The sequence below is a fragment of the Canis lupus genome, chromosome X (genome assembly GCF_048164855.1).
Source record: "Canis lupus baileyi chromosome X, mCanLup2.hap1, whole genome shotgun sequence".
NCBI classification, from domain to species: Eukaryota; Metazoa; Chordata; class Mammalia; order Carnivora; family Canidae; genus Canis; species Canis lupus.
Window position 1 is genome coordinate 69399892 of NC_132876.1, and position 22386 is coordinate 69422277.

Genomic DNA, 22386 nt, shown 5'->3' on the forward strand with positions numbered 1-22386 from the left:
AAATTGGTTCATTCAGCTGCAAAATGGAACTAATAGTGCCACACAAGGGTGTTGTGAAGCTTAATAAATATTGCTAAAGCGTTTGTTTCTGTGGAAACTCCTGTATTTATTTAAAAAATATATTCATATTTCTTAGACTTTAAAATGTGCTCATTAAGAGCTCATATATACATGTAAGGTATTTTTAATGCAGTAAAATATTATATAGATAGTATACATTAAAGCACTATATACTATATATATCCAAATTGAAAAGAATAATAATATAGTGTTGATTTATTGGCTGTACATCCTAAAGAAATTATGGTTTTCTACAGTTAGAAAGAATTGCTTTATATAATTGCTTTATATAATTGATATTTATGTATTAATTGGCTAATAATCTATTGTAGTGCAAAATAGAAAATTTGGAATAAAGTATAATTATGCCATGTTTTCTTAGTGATATAGAATCTTAAAAATGAAATTTGAAATGAATATATATATATCTTTTTTAATGATAGCCAAAGCTATGATATTGGGAAGATGGATAAGAATTCTGTTGGGCCAGAAATGCTGGTAAGGATCATGTTAAATATTGTAGAAGTAGGTTGAAGAAATATATTCTATGTTATTGTTATTAAACTGTAATGGTCTGTCCCCACTTTGTGAGTAAATTATCCTTTGGGCACATCATTAATATCTCAGTACATTAGTTTCTGTAAAATTGATATACTAATAGAATCTACCATACAGGTAGATTCTTATATCCAAGAGTTAATATATGTAAATGCTGGGAGCAATTTTAGCTTTTAAAATTGCATGTTAAAATTTTTAGGGTTTTCCTTAACTACCCATATAGAATATGCTTAGTATGGAAGTTAATTTTAATATTTAATCAAGTAAAATATGATTAGGTAAATGAATGTGATGTAAAAGTAATTTAATATATGCCATAGCAAAATGGAATTTTGTTTGAATATCTATCTTTACTTCTTACCTTTATGGTATCTCAATCAAAATATCACTGAATACCTATATATATCTAGCAATATGATAGATGGGAAATAACAGAGAAGTATAAAACATGACTTCTACCCTTAAAAAGCTTATGTTTGAAGCATAAAACTAATATAAGTATTGAATGAATATTATTCAGCCTTGATATAGAAGGAAATTCTGGCACATGCTACAACATAGATGAACCTTGAGGATATTACTCTAAGTGAAATAAGCCATTCACAAAAAAGATAAATATTGTATGATTCCATTTAAATAAAGTATTGTGAGTAGTCAAATTAATAGAAACGTAAAATAAAGTAGTAGTTGCAGCAGTTTGGAGGGAGGAGAATATTGGGGGAGCTATTGTTTAATGGGCACAGAGTTTCAATTTTGGAAGATTGAGAGTTCTGAAGATAGATGATGGTAAAGGCTGCACAACATTGCAAATATACTTAATACTACTGAACCGTACACTTAAAAATGGTTAAGATAGTCAATTTTATGTGTATTTTAACACAATTGAAAATAATAAAAACATTGTTATAGTGTCACATCATGGCATGTTATATGAGAATGAGAATAAATGAGCTACAGTAATTGCAACAATATGTATGTTCTCACATATAATGTTGAGTAAACAAAACAATTTATAAAGTAGTAGTACATACTGTATGACTCCATAAATGTAAATGCCAGAAGCAAGTAGAGCGAATGTACACGGTATTGGAAGACAGGTAATTTGTTACCCTTTTTTAGAATAGTGTCTGAAGAGAGTCTTGAGGTGAGCCTGTTGCTGTTTAATGTTCTGTTTTTTTATTTATCTGTTGTTAACATACATGTGTTCACTTTGTGAAAATTCAGAGCTGTGCTCTTGAGATTTTTGAACTTTTTTGTATATATTGTATACTTCAATTAAGGTTTCAGGGCAGCCTGGGTGGCTCAGCGGTTTGGCGCCACCTTCAGCCCAGGGCGTGATCCCGGAGACCCGGAATCGAGTCCCACATGGGGCTCCCTCCATGGAGCCTGCTTCTTCCTCTGCCTGTGTCTCTGACTCTCTCTCTTTCTCTCATAAATAAATAAATAAATTCTTTAAAAAAATAAAGTTTCAAAAATAGATTCTAAAAACTAGTACAACCGAGACAATTTAGGAAAAGTAAGTGTTAAACTGTGTGGTTCAGTAAAGGGAAATGTCAGGGTTGGCTAGAGTAGCTGAAGAAGCATTCTGGTAGGAAGGCCTTGAAAAGTACAGTGAAAATGCAGGGAGAAGGGGATACCAGGCAAGGGATCTAGATGAGATGATGTCTGGAGGAGAAAAAAAGGATGGAAGACTACAGAGTTAATGTGATTGAAATGTAATATTTATGTTGTGAATTATGGAGAGGTAAGATTATGAAGTAGTTTATGTAGTTTTTCACACTAGCAGTACTTTATCAAGGTATAATTTATATATACTAAATTGCACAGATCTTAAGTGTATAGCCTGATGAATTATAATATATCTAGATAGTCTTACAACTACCATGTATATCAAGATACAGAAATTTCCATGACCCTCAAAAATTCCCTTGGCCCTTTCCGATTGATAGCCTTTCACACTCTCAAGATGAAACAACTATTCTGACTTCTCTGGCTATAGATTATTTTTAGTTTTTCTTGAACTTTGTATAAATGGAATAATATAGTATCTCCTGTTTTGTGTATGGCTTCTTTTACTTAACATAATGGTTTGAGATTCTTTCATCATCATCATCATCATCATCATCATAATAATAATAATGATAATGATATTAAGTACCTTGTATACATCTTACTTGACCTTAGTTTTTTAATTAAAAAACTCAGAAATAGGACACCCTAACTATAATTTCTCTAGGTTTACAGAGCTTTAGTAAGTTAAGATTATCTTTCCCTGGTCCTACTGCCCCCTCTTTATATTTAGAGGCAGATTCTTCATGGAAATAGAGCTCTTTCTTTCAAAATCTAAATCTGTAGTTAAATACATAAATGCTGACTAGACTTACTCCCCTTATTAATGTAAACGTGGCTGGAGAAATGGGCTTAAATTCAGCAATACATATTGATTTTAAAACTTAGCTGAGTTGTGAAAAACCTTCTTTATAGGAAAGCATATCTGTTCCTTTTTTTTATAAAAGATTTTATTTATTTATTCATGAGAGACACAGAATGAGAGAGAGAGAGAGAGAGAGAGAGGCAGAGTGTACACAGGCAGAGGGAGAAGCAGGCTCCATGCAGGGAGCCCGACGTGGGACTCGATACCGAGTCTCCAGGATCAGGCCCTGAGCTGAAGGCAGCTGCACTAAACCGCTGAGCCACCAGGCTGCCCTGTTCTACTAAAATGATGGTATATGTGCTCTTGGTCCAATTGGTTGATCTCAACTACCCTGTAAAGTTTTTGAGAGAGGGATTATGTCTTTCTATTTATCTCTCAAGCAATGCTACCTATACTGTGGGCAGTAAGATTATTAAATTAAATATTGCTGTGCTATTGTTTCCTCTATTTTTAGAGTGGGAATTATAAAGTACTTCAATACTAAAACACTGTTAGGAAAATAATTATATTAACATAATTGTATTAAATTTAAATAAGCTATTATAAAATTCTTAGTATTTGGCATGGGCAGCTTAATGATGAGACATATTCCAGACTCTGTGGTTACCTAAGGAAATGCTATTTCATAATAGTGACTTAAGTTGGAGAAGATGCCCATCACTGTGTAAGTGCTAATCAGCTGCTGCATTGCAATTTAACCCTCAACTGAGTGCTTTTTTCTTTTTTAATTATAGGCTAAAGTTCTGCGGTTACTAGCTACTGCTTATGTGGATTGGGATGACCAAGAATATTATGATAAGGCTCTCAGTGCTATAAACCTAGCAAACAAGGTATAAGAGGGTTCTACTTTTGCATATAAACTAATGCACTTTTTGGAGCTTCAATTCACATTTTGAAATGTAGTTTAGACATTTGCTTTGGTATTCCTACTTTTTTACTTAATTATTTGCTCTTTATTTTTTAATGTAATCACATTACAATGGAAAATTAGAAGTAAAAAAGAAAATGGTGGTATTATTTATACTTAATAAAAACCAAAGTATGATTAAATTGCTTTGATTTAGTGGCAATTCACAGATGATACCAGATAAAACAAAAATGCTTTTCTCACATTAAGAGATCTATGTATTTCTTTTATTTTTCATGTGGTTACCAGAGGGGAGTTGGGTAGGGAGAGGGGGAAATAGGTAAAGGAATTTGAGAGATACAGACTTCCAGTAACAAAATAAATAAGTCATGGAGATGAAAAGTATAGCATAGAAAATATAATCAATAAAATTGTAAAAATGTCATTTGGTGATAGATGATGACTACACTTATTGTGGTGACTATTAAGTAATGTATAGAATTGTGGAATCACTATGTTGTAACACCTGAAACTAATATAATACTATGTTAATTATACTTCAATAAAACAAATATCCATTTTTTAGCATCAGATTGTTTCAATCTGTTCTGCACAGAAAGGAAAAAATAAAATATATTTTCTTAACAAGAGACTTTTTGAAAAAAATTTTCTTTTGCATGAAATGGAAAGGGTTCTCTCTGCTGTGAATTTTTAGGATAAAGAAGGAAATGGTGATAAAATAGGCAGGTAATGGGATTTTGTTTAAAAAACAGTGAAGAGCTCCTGGGTGGCTCAGTCAGTTAAGTGCCTGACTGTCAGTCTCAGCTCAGATCTTGGTGCTCAGGGTCCTGAGTTCAAGCCCTTCATTGCTGTGGAGCCTACTTTAAAAAATCAGTCAATAAATAAACAAAAAATGTTAGTGGTTCACTTTTAGCTCACGTTCTTACATACATACATACATACATATATACCTCTACCCTTCTGGACAAAGAATATTGATAGGGTGATGACCATTTAAAAAGAGAGTTAGGGGTGTCTGGCTGGCTCAGGGGTGGAACATGTGGCTATTGGTCTTGGGGTTGTGAGTTCAAGCCCCCCCCACATTGGGTATAGAGATTGCTTAAAAATAAATCTTTACTTTTCATTTATTTATTTATTTATTTAAAGATTTTATTTATTTATTCATGAGAGACACAGTGAGGGGCAGAGACATAGGCAGAGAGAGAAGCAGGCTCCTCGCAAGGAGCCGGATGTGGAACTTCATCCTGGACCCCAGGATCATGCCCTGAGCGGAAGGCAGACGCTTAACCACTGAGCCACCCAGGTGTCCCAAAAATAACAAATCTTTACATAAAAAATAAAAAGAGAGTCATTTAGGATCAATGTATTTTATTTGGGATCCCTGGGTGGCGCAGCGGTTTAGCGCCTGTCTTTGGCCCAGGGCGCAATCCTGGAGACCTGGGATCGAATCCCATGTCGGGCTCCCGGTGCATGGAGCCTGCTCCTCCCTCTGCCTGTGTCTCTGCCTCTCTCTCTCTCTGTGTGTGTGATGACTATCATAAATAAATAAAAATTTTAAAAAATGTATTTTATTTAATAAGGCAAATAATTATGCTTTTTTCCAGTTTCAATTTAAATTCCAGTCAGCATACAGTGCAATATTAGTTTCAGGTATACAATGTAGTGATTGAACACTTCAGTACAATACCTGGTGCTTATTACAAGTACACTCCTTCATCCATCACCTATTTAACCCATCCCCTTACCCACCTCCCCTCTGGTTTGTTCTCAATAGTTAAGAGTCTGTTTCTTGGTATGCTATTCATTCTTTCTTTTCCTCTTTTGCTCATTTCTTTTGTTTCTTAAATTCCTATATGAGTGAAATCATATGGTATTTATCTTTCTGTGATTTTTTTTGCTTAGCATAATACTCTCTAGCTCTAGCCACATCATGATAAATGTCGAATTTTCATTCTTTTTATGATTGAGTAATATTTGTGTGTGTGTGTGTGTGTGTGTGTATGTGTATACACATACCACATCTTCTTTATCCATTCATCAATTGATGGACACTTGGTCTATTTCAGTATCTGGGGTATGGTGAGTAATGCGCTAAATATAAGGGTGCATATATCCCCCCTGGGTAAATACTTAGTAGTACAATTGCTGGATCCCAGGGTGGTTCTATTTTTAACTTTTTGAGGAACCTCCTGCTTCTTTCCAGAGCAGCTGCACCAGTTTGCATTCCCACCAATAGTAAAAAAGGGTTCCCATTTCTCCACATCTTTGCCAGCCAACACTTATTGTTTCTTGTGTTGTTGATGTTAGCCATACTGACAGGTGTGAGGTGATAATCTCACTGTAGTTTTGATTTGTATTTCCCTGATGAAGGGTGATGTTGAACATTTTTTCATGTGTCTGTTGCTAATCTGTATGTCTTATTTGGAGAAATGACTGTTGATGTCTTGTGCCCACTTTTTAATTGGATTATTCATTTTTGGGGTGTTGAGTTTTTAAAGATATGTCATGTATCAGATATGTCATCTGCAAATATTTTCTCCTATTCTGTAAGTTGCCATTTAGTTTTGTTGATTGTTTCCTTCTCTGTACAGAAGCTTTTTATTTTGATGAAATCCCAATAGTTTATTTTTGCTTTTGGTTCCCTTGCCTCAGGAGACAGAACTAGAGAGAAGCTGCTATGGCTGATGTCAGAGAAGTTACTATCTATGTTCTCCTCTAGGATTTTTATGGTTTTCTGTCTCACATTTACATCTTTCATCCATATTGAATTTATTTTTTGTATGGCATAAAAAAGTGGTCCAGTTTCATTCTGGCATGTTGCTCTCCAGTTTCCCCAACACCATTTGTTGAAGAGGCTGTCTTTTTTCTGATTGGATATTCTTTCATGATTTATCAAAGAATAGTTCACCATATGGTTGTGGGTCCATTTCTGGGTTCTCTCTTCTGTTCCATTGATCTGAGTGTCTGTTTTTGTGCTAGTACCATACTGTCCTGATCACTACAGCTTTGTAATATAACTTGAAGTCCAGAATTGTGATGCTTCCAAGCTTTGATCTTCTTTCTCCAGGTTGTTTTGGCTATTTGGGGTCTTTGGTGGTTCCATACAGCTTTAGGATTATTTGTTATAGCTCTGTGAAAAATGCTGTTGGTATTTTATAGGGATAGTATTAAATGTGTAGATCTATTTGGGTAGTATAGACATTTAAACAATATTTGTCCTTCCAATCCATGAGCATGAAATGCCTTTCCATTTCTTTGTGTCATCTGCAATTTCTTTCATCAGTGTTTTATAGCTTTCACAGTATAGGTCTTTTACCTCTTTGGTTAGGTTGTTTCTTAGGTAGTTTTTGGTGCAATTGTAAGTGGGATTGTTTTCTTATTTCTCTTTCTGCTGCTTCATTAGTGGTGTATAGAAATGCAACAGATTTCTGTATGTTGATTTTTGTATTCTGTGACTTTATAGAAATAGTTTATCAATTCTAGCAGCTTTTTGGTGGAATGTTTCAGGTTTTCTATATAGAGTATCAGGTCTTCTTTAAATGGTGAAAGTTTGATTTCTTCCTTGCCAATTTGATGCCTTTCTTTTTGTTTTGATGCCTGTCTGATTGCTGTGGCTAGCTCTTCCAGGACTCTGTTATATAACAGTGGTGAGAGGGCAGCCCAGGTGGCAGAGCAGTTTAGCTCTGCCTTCGGCCCAGTGTGTGATCCTGGAGACCTGGGATCAAGTCCTGAGTCAGGCTCCCTACATGGAGCCTGCTTCTCCCTCTGCCTGTGTCTCTGCCCCCCCGCCCCCGTGTCTCTCGTGAATAAATAAATAAAATCTTTAAAAACTAAACAAAACAAAAACAGCGGTGAGAGAGGACAACCCTGTCTTGTCCCTGACCATGGAGGAAAAGCTCTGTTTTTCTCCATTGAGAATGATATTAGTTATGGATTTTTCACATATGGCCTTTATTATGTTGAGGTATGTTCCCTCTAAACCTACTTTGTTGAAGGTTTTTATCATGAATGAATGTTGTTCTTTGTCAAATGCTTTTTCTGCATCTGTTGAAAAGATCATAAAGTTCTTATCCTTTATTTAGTGCTGTATCACATGGATTGATTTGTGAATATTGAACCACCCTTCCAGCCCAGGAATAAATCCCACTTGATCATGGTGAACGACTTTTTAAAATGTATTGTTGGATTCAGTATGCTAGTATTTTTTTTAAAAGATTTTTATTTACTTATTTATGAAAGGCACACAGAGAAAGGCAGAGACATAGGCAGAGGGAAAAGCAGGCTCCCTGTGGGGAGCCTGATGTGGGACTTGATCCCAGGACCCAGGGATCATGACCTGAGCCGAAAGCAGATGCTCAACCATTGAGCCACCCAGGATCCCTGTAAGCTAGTATTTTATTGAGAGTTTTTCCGTCCATGTTCATCAGACATTTTGGCCTGTAGTCCTCCTTTTTAGTGGAGTCCTTATCTGGTTTTAGAATGAGGTTAATGCTGGTCTCATAGAATGAATTTGGGAGTTTTCCTTCCTTTTTTATTTTTTGGAATAGTTTGAGAAGAATAAATATTAACTCTTCTTTAAATGTCTGGTAAAATTACCTGTGAAGCCATCTGGCCCTGGACTGTTGTTTGTTGGATGTTTTTTGATTACTGATTCAGTTGCTTTGCTTGGTTATCAGTTTGTTCAAGTTTTCTGTTTCTTCCTATTTCAGTTGTGGTAGTTTATGTTTCTAGGAATTAATCATTTTCTTCCAGCTTGTCCAATTTGTTGGCATATAGTTTTTCATAATATTCTCTTATAATTATTTCTGTTTCTGTAGTGTTGGTTTATTTCTCCTGTCTCATTTGTGATTTCATTTATTTGGATCCTTTCTCTTTTCTTTTTTGATAAGTCTGGCTAGATGTTATCAATTTTATTAATTTTTTCAAAGAACCAGATCCTGGTTTCATTGATCTATTCTGTTGACTTTTTTAGTTTCTGTATCATTTATTTTTGCTCTAATCTTATTTCTGTCCTTTTGCTGACTTTAGGCTTTGTTCTTTCTGTGGCTCCTTTAGGTGTAAGGTTAGGTTGTTTTTTAAGAATTTTCTTGATTCTTGAGATAGGTCTGTATTGCTAGGTACTTCCTTATTAGAACTGCTTTTGCTGCATCCTAAAGCTTTTGTACTGTTATGTTTTCAATTTCATTTGTTTGTTGACTCATTCATTGTTTAGTAGCATGTTGTTTAACCTCATTTTTTTTGTGGTCTTTCCAAATTTTTTGTTGTTGTTGACTTGTAGTTTTAATAGTGTTGTTGTCAGAAAAGGTGCATAGTATGATTTCAGTCTGATTTGTATTTGATGAGGCTTGTTTTGTGACCTAATATGTGATCTATTCTGAGAATATTCCATGTGTACTTGAAAAGAATGTGTATTTTGCTATTTTAGAACAGAATGATCTGAATATATTTGTTAAGTCCATCAGGTCCAGTGTGTCATTCAGAGTCCTTGTCCATTGCTGTGAGTGGGGTGTTAAAGTCCCCTACTATTATTGTATTATTATCAGTGAGTTCCTTTGTATTTGTTACTAACTGTTTTATGTATTTGGGTGCTCTCATGTTGGGTGCATAAATATTTACAATTGTTATTTTCTTGCTGGATTATCCCCTTATTATTATATAGTGCTTTTCTTTGTTGTTACAGTCTGTTTTAAAAGTCCAGTTTTTCTGATATACTATTTAATTTTTTTAAAAGCTAACCATTTGTGTGATGGATGTTTCTCCATCCCCTTAATTTCAATCTGCAGGTGTCTTTAGGTCTAAAATGAGTCTCTTGTAAGCAACATTTAGATGGGACTTGTTTTCTTATCCATTCTGACACCCTATACCTTTATATTGGAGCATTTAGTCCGTTTACATTTACAGTAATTATTGATAGGTATGTATATAGTGCCATTTTATTCATCGTTTTTTCATTGTTTCTGGAGTTTATCTCTGCCCCTTTCTAGTCTTGCCACTTTTGGTCTTTCTTTCCCACTCAGGGTCCCCTTTAATATTACTTGCAGGGCTGGGTTAGTGGTCCTGAACTCCTTTAGCTTTTGTTTGGGAAACTCTTTATCTTTCCTTCTATTCTGAATGATAGCCTTGATAGATAGAATATTCTTAGCTACAGATTCTTCCCATTCAGTATGTTGAGTATATCATATCACTCCCTTCTGGCTTTCCATGTTCCTGTTGAGAAATCTCCAGCTAGCCTTATATGTTTTTTTTTCTTGTAAGTTAAGGACTTCTTTTGTCTTGCCATTTAGAAAATTTTTTCCCTATCACTGTATTGTTCCGACTTAATTACAATATGTCTTGGTGTTGCCCTGCTTTTTTTTATTTTGATGGGAGTCCTCTGTGCCTCCTGGATTTGGCTCTCTTTCCTTTCCCAGATTAGGGAAGTTTTCAGCTATTTTTCTTGAAATAAATTTTCTGTTCCCCTTTTCTTCTTCTGCTAGAACTCTTATCATATGAATGTTATGATTCATGGAACCACTGAGTTCCCTCGGTCTATTGTCATGTTGCATAATTCTTTCTTTTGTTCAGCTTTATTATTTTCCATTATTTTGTCTTCTAAGACACTAATTTGTTCCTGTTTCTCCCAGCTTGCTGTTCATTGCATGAAGCCTGTTTTCAGTTTTGTTTATTGCATTCTTCATATCTGATTCTTTATGATTTTTAAATTTCATTTATTTATTTATTTTTAAAATTTAAATCTTAGTTACCATACAGTGCAATATTGGTTTCTGGAGTAGAATTCAGTGATTCATTATTTACATATAACTCCCAGTGCTCATCACAAGTGTCCTCTTTAATATCCATTACCCATCTAGTCCATCCCCACTTATCTCCCACTATCAACCCTCAGTTTATTCTCTATTGTTAAGAATCTCTCCTGGTCTGTTTCCCTCTCTCCTTTTTAACTCCCTTTCCATATGTTCATCTGTTTTCTTTTTTTTTCATCTGTTTTCTTTCTTAAATTCCACATATGAGTGAAATCATATAGTATTTGTCTTTCTATGACTTATTTCACTTAGCATAATATACTCTAGCTCCATCCATGTCATTGCAAATGGCAAGCATTCATTCTTCTTGATGGGTGAGTAATATTCCAGTGTGTGTGTGTGTGTGTGTGTGTGTGTGTGTGTGTGAATGCTGCTATAAAAATAGGGGTGCATGTACCCTTTTGAATCTGTATTTTTTGCATCCTTTGGCTAAATACCTAGTAATGCAATTGCTGGATTGTAGGGTAGCTCTATTTTTAACTTTTTGGGGAACCTCCATATGTTTTCCAGAGTGATTGCACCAGTTTGCATTCCCACTAACATTGCAAGAGGGTTCCTCTTTCTCTGCATGACTGATTATTTTTTTTAACTCTTTTATCACTGTGGTAAGGGTCTCACTGATGTCCTTTATTGTTTTCTCAAGTCCAATGAGTGTCCTTATGATTCTTGCTGTAAATTCTTTATCAGCCATATTACTTCTGTCTGTTCTACTTAGATCTCTGACTGTGGCCTTATCTTGTTTCATTTTGGATAAATTCCTCTGTTCTTGCATTTTGTCCAAATCTCTACCTTCTCTGTGTTAGAGAAGCCAGTTATGTCTCTTGTTCCTTCTTCAGTATGGCCTCTTCTCTCCCTTTAGTTCTGGAGTTTGTTCTGTCAGTTTTTAGGTTGACTTATGTATTTAGAATGACTTTTTAGTTATCTAGTTGTGTTCATATTAAGTGTTGAGCCTAAGGACCTCTTACTCCCCCACTATCCTCCTCTCCTCTATATGGATACATTTTATTAATTTTTTATTTTTAAAAAATATTTTATTTATTTATTTGACAGAGAGAGAGCACAAACAGGGGGAATAGCAGGCAGAGGGAGAAGGAGAAACAGTTGAGTCCCCGATGTGGGACTCGATCCCAGACCCTGGTATCATGACCTGAGCCAAAGGCCCATTAAGCCAAAGGCTTAATTTACTGAACCGCCGAGCATCCCTTTACTGATACATTAAAACTTTTTTTCAGCAGACTAGAAGCATAAAAATAAATAGTTTTATTAACCAGAATATTAAATTTCCCAAACAGACCGTTTATTTTAATTATATTTTCCTGAAATTTATATCATGTGGATGGGATTATTTCATGCTGGAAACCTTTTTTTGGGAAAACTTTTTAAACATTAATTTTTTAATTAAAAATATTAATAGAAATAAACAGTTTCAAAAATGCATGTTTTTTGTATTTGCTAAGATGCAATTTCCACCCCCTCTCCCTCAAAGAAAGGCCAGGAGAACTGAGAAGATTGCATACCAGCTATATGCCTTCTTGCCAGCACATATTATTCACTGGATGCAAAAGTTGCAGTTTTTATAGCAATTATTACTCTTATTCCTGAATTACCACATTTAATAGCCTAATTATTAATCCTGGACATAGCTAAATTGGGTGCATTAGGATTTCAGTAGCAATATATACTTGAAAATATTGTATTTAGTAATAATTTCAAACTTACAGAAAAGTTGCAAGAGTGAGAATAGTTCAAAGAGCACCTATATATATGGGGTGTCTGGGTGGCATAATCAGTTAAGCTTCTGACTCTTGGTTTCAGCTCACGTAGTGATCTCAGGATCGAGGCCTGTGTTGGGCTCTGCTTAACATGGAATCTGCTTGAGATTCTCTCTCTGTCCTTCTGCCCCTCACTCTGCTCATGCTCACTCACTTGCTCACTTTCTCTGAAATAAGTAAATAAAATCTTTAAAAAATAACACCTATAAATACCCAGATTAATCTGTTATTCATATTTGTGTATTCTCTTTCCATATTATTGAGGGACTATAATCCATAATATGTTCATATTATTGAGGGATTTAATGTATATTATATGCCCACAATAATGAGCTTGACAGCATTTTTTCTTTTCAATATAGGATTATTCTAGAATCAGATATTCTATTTCTTTGTCATGTCTCCTTAGTCTCCTGTACTCTGGAACATTTCCATAACTTTTTTTTTGACTTCGTGTCATTGACGTGTTGGCAGAATACAGTAGCTTTCCATCTTGTTTTAACTGAAAATTCTTCTATTTGAGATTTATCTCATGATTAGATTTGGTTTATATTTTTGTGACTGGAATATGATACAAATGATGATATTGTGTCACTTCTCAGGATATTTCATCTGGAAGCCCATGAGGTCCATCTATTCCTCATTGGTGATGTCAGTATTGATCACCTGGTCAAAGGTGTTGTCCAATTTCTTCATTGCATATTTAATATTTTCCCATGAAACATAATTAATGGAGAGACTTAAAAATTATGTATATACCCTGTTTCTCATTAAAATATCCCTTCAGAGTTAGTGCTCTTGCTTAAGCTAGTTCTATGATTGTTGCCAAATGATCATTTTTTTAAAATTTATTTTTAAGTAATCTTTACACCCAGTGTGGGGCTCGAACTCACAACCCCTAGCATCAAGAGTCACATGCTCTACTGATTGAGCCAGCTAGGAACCCTGGCAAATGATCATTTTTTGAACTTTAGCACTCCCTCCACATTTACCAGTTGGCAGTCAACATTCTAATGTAAGCAAGAATTTTCCCTTCTCCCATTATTTAATATTTATGTATTTACTTACTTACTTACTTATTGGTTTATTTCATTTATTATCAGTATGGATTTGTGTATTCCTATTTTTTGACTGATTTATAATTATTCTTTTTAATTATCAGTTTTATTGAGATATAATTGACATACAGTAAACTGCACATATTTAAGGAATAAAATTCGATGAGTTTTAACATGTGTATTTGTACCTGTGAAACAATCACAATCAGGATTGTGCATATATATACATCACTCCTCAAAGTTTGTTCATGTCCTTTTGTCAGCCATCTCTCCCACTTCTCTTAAGTAACAGCCTGATCTGCTTTCTGCATAATAGGTTAGTTTGCATTTTCTAGAGTTTTATACAAATGGAATCATAGAGAATATATTGTTTTATATGGCTTCTTTCAACATAATTCTGAGATTTATTCATGTTGTGTGTATGCATATTTCCTTATTGTTGAGTAATATCTCATTTTAGGGATATATACCATAGTTTCTTTTTAATCTACTTTGTGTTTATTATTATAGTTACTTCTGCTTCCATTGACTAATGTTGGCATGGTATATCTTGTGTCCTTTTCACCACTTTTCTTTGTGTTTAAAGAGTATGTCTTGTAAGCTGCGTATAGTTTGATCTTGCTTTTTTTGTCAAATCTGACAATCTCTGCCTTTTAACTGCAGTGTTTAGAATGTTTACATATGATATGATTATTGATATGGTTAAGTTTGAGTTTATCATCTTATTTATATTCTAATTGTCCCATTTATTCTTTATTCCCATTTTCTTCTCTTTCTACCTTCTTTTGGATTATTAGAATACTTATTCAAAATAGTTAATAATGTTAATTCTTCTCTAATTTCCTGGTTGACCCTTTCATCTTTTAGCAGGATGCTCTTTAACCTCCACGTGTTTGAGTTTATTCCAAGTTTCTTCTTGTGACTGAGTTCAAGTTTCAAAGCATTATGCTCTGAAATATGCAAGGGACAATCCCAATTTTTTGGTATCGGTTGAGACGTGATTTGTCACCCAGTATGTGGTCTATTCTGGAGAAAGTTCCATGTGCACTTGAGAACAATGTGGTATTCAGTTGCGTTTGGATGTAAAGTTCTGTAAATATCTGTGAAATCCATCTGGTCCAGTGTATCATTTAAAGGTCTTGCTTTTTGGAGATGTTGTGCTTAGAATATCTGTCATTTGCAGAAAGTGCCATGTTGAAGTCTCCCAGTATAAGTGTATTATTATCTAAGTATGTCTTTGGTTATTAATTGATTGATATACTTGGCATCTCCCACATAAGGAGTATAAATATTCATGATTGTTAGGTCCTCTTGTTGGATAGATCCTTTAAGTATGATATAGTGTCCCTTTTTATCTCTAACTACAGTCTTTGGGATAAACTTTAATTCATCTGATATGAGGATTGCTACCCCTGCTTTCTTTTGAGGACCATTTGAATGGTAAATGGTTCTCCAGCCTTTCATTTCTAGGCTGTAGGTATCCTTAGGTCTAAAATGAGTCTCTTGTAGACAACAAATAGATGGGTATTGCTTTTTTATCCAGTCTGAAACCCTTCGTCTTTTGATGGGATCATTAAGCGCATTCACGTTCAGAGTTACTATTGAAAGATATGAATTTAGTGTCATCAAAATACCTTCAGTCCCTGTTTTTGTGGATTATTTCTTTGGGTGTCCTCTTTCTTTTCCAGAGTCCCCCTTAATATTTCTGGCAGAGCTGGTTTGGTGGTCACATATTCTTTCAGTTTTTGCCTATCTTGGAAGCTCTTTATCTCTCTTTCTATTCTGAATGAGAGCCTTGCTGGATAAAGTATTCTTGGCTACATGTTCTTCTCACTTACAACCCTGAATATATCCTGCCAGCCCTTCCTGGCCTGCCAGGTTTCTGTGGACAGGTGTGCTGTTAATCTAATATTTCTCCCCATATAAGTTAGGGATCTCTTGTCTCTTGCTGCTTTAAGGATTTTCTCTTTATCTTTGGAATTTGCAAGTTTCACTATTAAATGTCGAAGTGTTGAATGATTTTTATTGATTTTACAGGGGGACCTCTCTATCTCCTGGATCTGAATGCCTGTTTCCTTCCCCAAATTAGGGAATTTGTCAGCTACGTTTTGTTTTCATACGTTTTCTGGTCCTCTGTCCCTCTCGGTGCCCTCTGGAACCCCAATTAAATAGAGATTTTTCCTTGTGAGGCTGTCATTTATTTCCCTTAACCTTTCCTCATGGTCTTTTAATTGTTTTTCTCTTTTTTACTCAGCTTCCTTCCTTGCCATCAAATTGTCTTCTATGTCATTCACTCGTTCTTCTACCTCATTAACCCTCATCGTTAGGACCTCCATTTTGGATTGCATCGCATTTAATTGATTTTTAATTTCGGCCTGATTAGATCTAAATTTTACAGTCATGAAGTCTCTTGAACCCTTTATGCTTTTTTTCCAGAGCCACCAGTAGCTTTATAATTGTGCTTCTGAATTGCCTTTCTAACCTCGAATTATAATCCAAATTCTGTAACTCTGTGGGAGAGAGTACTGTTTCTGATTCTTTCTTTTGTGGTGAGGAGTTCTTTTTAGTCATTTTCCTCAGTGCAGAGTGGCTAAAAATGAGTTGTACTTGTTAGAAGCACAAACTCTTCTCCCTGTAGTGTTCCAGCTGTTGTCTCTTTAAATCTCGGGTCAAATTCGTAGGTTTTCAGGATGATTTGAAAGTTATCTAGGTAAGTTGGTGGGGACAGGTGACTTGGGGACCCTACTTCTCTGCCCTCTTACCCCACTCCTTGAATTTATTTTTGTGTATGGCAAAAGAAAGTGGTCCCATTTCTTTCTTTTGCATGTTGCTCTCCAGTTTTCTCAGCACCATTTGTTGAAGAGACTGGCTTTTTCCTATTGGATATTCTTGCCTGCTTCATTGAAGATCAATTGACCACGTAATAGTGGGTTTGTTTTTGGATTTTCTAGTTTGTTCCATTGATCTAAGTGTTTGTTTTGTCAGTGCTATACTGTTTTGATTACTACAGCTTTATAATACAACTTAAGGTCCTGACTTGTTATGCCTCCAGCTTTGCTTTTCTTTTTCATGTTGCTTTGGCTATTGGGAGTCTTTTGTGGTTTCATACAAATTTAGTATAATTTATTCTAGTTCTGTATAAAATACTATTGGTGTTTTTATAGGGAATAGAATTTTCAATGAGAGAGAGCACACACATGAGCAGGGGTGGGGGTACAGAGAGAGAAGCAGACTCCCTGCTGAGTGGGGAGCCCGACATGGGGCTCAATCCTGGTACCCTGAAATCCTGACCTGAGCTGAAGGCAGATGCTTGACCAACTGAGCTGCCCAGGCACGCTGGGAATAGGATTTTCTATATACAATATCATGTTATCTGCAAATAGAAATAATTTTACTTCTTCCAGTCAGGGTGCTTTTTATCTCTTTTTCTTCCTTAATTGCTAGGCAAACATGTCCATTACATTTTTGAATAGAAGTGGCAAGAGCAGACTTCTTTTGCTTGTTCCTGGTCATAGGGAGAAATCTTTTAGTATTTTACCATTTGGTATGGTGTTAGCTGTGAGTTTTTCATAGATGCCCTTTATCAGATTGAATAAGTGCCCTTGTATTCCTAGTTTTTTGAGCATTGATAGAGTTACTTTTAAGATATTTATTTATTTATTTATTTACTTGAGAGAGTCAGAGTGAGAGAGAGTGAGTAAATGGAGAAGAACAAAGGGAAAGAGACAAGCAGACTCTATACTGAGCACAGAGTGTGACATGGGGCTTAATATCTTGACCCTGAGATCATGACCTGAGCCAAAATCAAAAGACACTTAACTGAGCCACCCAGGTACACCATGATAGAGCTACTTTGGATAACAGTGTGACATTACTTGATAAATTTGAACTTAACCATATCCAACCACCCAGCAACTTCACTCCTATGTATATACTTTGGAAAAATGTTTTTGCATTTGTATGCTAGTAGAATTGTACAGAAACTAATGCCATGATTGTTCAAAATAGGAATTGGGTTGAAAATAACTTTGGTATCTAAATTAGAATAGGTAAATTTTGATATACTCATGCAATGGAATACCATACAGTAGTTCTTCTCAAACTTGAGCATGCATAAATATTAACTAGTTTTCCTATTAAAACACAGTGTTCTTGAAGCACCTGGGTGGCTCAGTGGTTGAGCCTTTGGCTCAGGTCGTGATCTCGGCTCCTAGGATCGAGTTCTGCATCAGGCTCCCTGCAGGGAACCTGCTCTTCCCTCTGCCTATGCTTCTGCCTCTCTGTGTCTCCCATGAATAAATAAATAAAATCTTAAAAAAACAAACAAAACACAATGTTCTTATTTATTTTCTTACTAAATAAGTACTAGAATTTATGTTGAAATGGAAACTTTTCATAATGCAAATCAATAATAATTATTTTACCCATTTTCTTAAAAATAATACACACATATACACAATTTATAGGGCCTACACATATTTTCTGATTCGGTAGATTCATGGTGAAACCTGCATTTCTAATAAGTTTTTAGGTAATGCTGATCAAGGAATCCTTTTTGAGGACTATGGTATATAGTAATTAAAAGAAATAAATTCTCTGTATCAACATAAATGAATCTGAAAATCATGACATTGAATGAAAGAAGCAAGTCCAAGAAGAATTTATATTTTGTTTAAGTGAAGTCAAATGCAGGCAAAACTAAACAATATATTGAGTATCTATAAAGAAGAGAAAGGGAATTACTGCACAAAATTCAAGGTGGTATTTACCTTTGTAGGGAAGACAGGGAGTTATAAATGGGCAGGAGTATACAGGCGGCCTGTAATGATTCTGTTCCTTTACCTGTGTGATTAGTGCATGGGTGTTTGTTTTATCATTATTCTGTAAACTATGCATACATATTTTATATAATCATGTGTGTATGTGATAAACTTCACACTAAAATATGGCAAAATTATCTTTAAAGCTCGCCTGAAAACTGGATGACAAATAAGAGGCAGGATAAGTTTAGGAAGAGCTTCATAAGAGGCAGCATATTACAGTGGAAAAATTATGGCCTTTAGAGTCAGAAAGATCTGAATTCAAAATTCAACTCTACCACTTACCAACTATGTCATTGTGTTACTCCATCTGGGCCTCAGATTTCTCATCTACAGAACAGCATTTATAAATACCTTGCCTTGAAAATTCATTGTACCTGGATCCTTTTTTCCAGTAAGTGTTTGGCAAAAAGAAAAAAAGACAAGTAGAAATCTAAGGAATAAGAGTGAGAAACAACAGTGAGAAAAGTTACAGAAAAGACAAGGATATATATTTTTAAAGATTTTATTTATTTATTCATGAGAGACACACAGAGAGAGGTAGAGACACAGGCAGAGGGAGAAGTAGGCTTCCCAAAGGGAGAAGTAGGAGCACAGGGAGCCCAATGTGGGACTTGTTCCCAGGACCCCCTGACCACGCCCTGAGCTGAAGGCAGACATTCAAATGGTGGGCCACCCAGGCGTCCCAAGGATATTAATTATAGGGAGAAAGCTGATGGATTTAACGGATAGTCAGTTATGATTTCTGAAAGTGTAGTTTCAAGAGACAAGGATAGATCTACAGTGCAAATGTTCATAGAAGTGAATCGATGATTATACAATGAAAGCAAAGTATTGTCCATTCTCTGGAGTTGTTTGGTAATGAAATCAAAGGGAAAATCAGAATGTCAACTTGTGTTAGTAGACTAAAGGAAAACAGATCCTGCCAAGCTCTTGAAGACCTGTACATCTCTGAAGATAAAAGGTAATTGAATCTAAGACCTATTCAAACAATGTCTGTTAGGAAATGTGTCAATGCAATAAATTAAAATTTGCAACCTTGGTTTATTATTTGTATTGATGGCATCTCTTTTCGCAAACCCTTTTAATACCAGTGCATACTTTCCCTAACTTTCCATTCTTAAGGCATTTCACACATAAATTGCTATAATTATTTGCCATGTTTGGAACTAAAGAGTACAATGTTCATGTAGAGGCTAAATGGCTTTGTAGAAAGAATGGTTCTCTTCTGTGGACCTATACTTCACTTTTAATCTGTGCCAGCTGTTTAAAGATGTATCCTGTCAGGCAAAAGTGGAAACAGGCAAGAGACCACAGATAGTGTAGAACCAGCTAACAAGGATTTGGAAAAACCATTTAGAGTACATTGTTATTAATAGTAAATATAACAGGTATATCCTATAGTGAAGAAAATATGTTTTCATTTTATTCAGCCATGTTTCCAAAGGACCTCAGTTGTTATTAAAATCTCAAAAGAAAGCAAGTATAATTGACATGTGGAGTTTTACTCATCAAATCAAGAATGTGGCCTTACGTTCATGCAGTTTAAGTGTTGATCTTGCCATTAAATGCTTGCCACTCAATCAAATGTTTAAATATTTTTTCCTTGTGTTATTTCATTTAGATTAAATAAAATATCAGAAAATATCCTCAGGGATAAACTGGATTTTATGATCTGATCTTTTATAATTTCGATTTTCTTTGATCATGAGTCATTCTGCTATGGTTGACTAAAACAGGCAATTGCTTGAAAATTTTCTTTTACATTCTACAGTTTTAATGTCATTGTGATTTCCTGTTTAAAATAGGAACATTTAAATCCATCTGGGCTTTTCTTCAAGATGAAAATCCTCTTGAAGAGTGAAAGAGCTAATGAAGAACTCCTTGAAGGTATCATCTCTGTGTGTGAAGAACACACAATTTTGAAATATCATTACCAGTTTGTTGAGTATAAGATCTCTTATAGTATGCTAACAGTAAGTGCAATTTGATGGTGACTGAGAAGGAAATTGATCACATGGGAAAAAGAGAAGCTTGTTAGCTAGGAAGAAAAAGAGAAGAAAGAGCGAATAGTTGCAAATTTAATAGGTAGTTAAAAAGAGCTGAATAAAAACTATCAGGGTTTGTTTGTTGGTTTTTTCGTTTAGCAAAAATTGCAACTGCCCTTTTGAAGTTGTGCACCATTGAAAAAGATTAACTTTGGATGGAATAAGCCTTTGCTGTGCTTTGCTTTTTTTTTTTTTTTTAAGATTTTATTTAGTTATTCATGAGAGACAGAGAGAGAGAGAAGCAGAGACATAGGCAGAGGGAGAAGCAGACTCCATGCAGGGAGCCTGATGTGGGACTCAATCCTGGGACTCCAGGATCACGCCTGGAGCCAAACTCAGACACTCAGCCGCTGAGCCATCCAGGAGTCCCTGTGCTTTGCTTTTTGTAATTACTTGTATAAACATTATAATTACTTGTAAAAACATTTTCTTTTTCAAAATTCTTTTTTTTTAAAGATTTGTTTATTATTTTAGATGGGGGGAAAAAGGAAGAGGGAGAAAGTCTTAAGCAGACTCTGCTAAGCGCAGAGCCTGACATGGGGCTCAATCTCACAACCTAGAGATCACAACCTGAACTGACACTAAGAGTCCGATGTTTAACTGGCAATGCCAACCAGGTGCCCCTTTTTCAGAATTCTTAGGGTCTAAAATGTATACCTCACAGAGTAAACATCCTGATACACATCTTTGAGTCATTTGGCAAGTCACTTAACTTTTCTGTGCTTCAGTTTGTTTACCTTTAAAAGAATTACAGTGAGATGAGCACTGGGTGTTTTACTGTATGTTGGCAAGTTGAATTTAAATAAAAAAAATAAAAGATTTAAAAATAATGTCTACTTCATTGTGTTATTTTGAGAATCCTTGAGAAAATGTATATAAGGCATTTAGCAGCATGCCTGGTGCATATTTAGTGTGCCAAACCTATTATTGTAGCTATTATTATTATTGTTACTACTGCAAAAAGTCTCTCTATGAACACTGGCCCCTGTTAAGTATTTCAATTATGTTTAGCCATAAAAATAATATAAATTCTTTTGATATGCATATGCTTTATTTTTGTAATATAAAAATATAGTTGCATTACAGAGCTGCATTATTTTTATTTTTACTATATAAAATTATATGCTAGTATAACTATTTCATAAGTAATAACAATTTTTAAAAATATTTTATTTATTCATGAGAGACACAGAGAGAGAGAGAGAGAGAGGCAGAGACACAGGCAGAGAGAGAAGCAGGCTCCATGCAGGGAGCCCGACGTGGGACTCTATCCTGGGTCTCTAGGATCAGGCCCTTGGCTAAAGGTGCTAAACCGCTGAGCCACCCGGGCTGCCCAGTAATAACACTTTTTAATAAATAGGATAGTAATCAAATTTGGTAGTAGCTCTAAATTTAGTGCTAATTTAGTACTTTTGAAACTTTGTGACCTCTAGAATTTTAGCTAATCACTAAAAGACCTTAGAATCTTAAATATAAAGAGGATTCTGTATCTCTAGGTAGCAGTATCATCTCAGTATACACAGGTTGAAAAATGTTAGGAACCAGGAAGACAGCTCCACTTTTATATAATTTATATTATATATAAATATAAATGTGGAGGTGACTCCACATGTCAATATGGGGGTGAATAAACCAACTAACCAATTAGAGGAATAGGCTTAACTCAAACCAATACAATATAGGAAGAGCAGAGGGATTATGGAGTCACCTACTTTAAAGTTCATTAATTTTAGATTAGAATCCCCCATTACAATATTTATCAAAATGCAGATAAAAAGCAGAGTTTAAAATGAAATTATTCTTTACGCCCATATTGTTTTTATTTAATCTAGTCTCTTGATATTCAGAGTAATGAAGTCACAATGTCAGATTACAAATTAGGACACTTCCCTGATTCCACATTTTCTATACCTTAAAATATTATCTTTTATTTTGTTGTATTGAGAGAATGTATGAGGCTTGCAT

General features: G+C 34.9%; 1 protein-coding gene across 7 annotated transcripts in view; it reads left to right on the forward strand.

The window, feature by feature from the left end:
• Positions 1-22386, forward strand: part of TEX11 (testis expressed 11) — a 311406-nt gene that overhangs the window by 86020 nt on the left and 203000 nt on the right. For all 7 annotated transcript variants that reach the window (XM_072816896.1, XM_072816892.1, XM_072816891.1 and 4 more), the window contains 3 exons: positions 504-558; positions 3787-3882; positions 20182-20263. In XM_072816896.1, coding sequence (XP_072672997.1) covers positions 504-558; positions 3787-3882; positions 20182-20263 — 233 coding nt within the window. The remainder of the gene's footprint in view (positions 1-503; positions 559-3786; positions 3883-20181; positions 20264-22386) is intronic.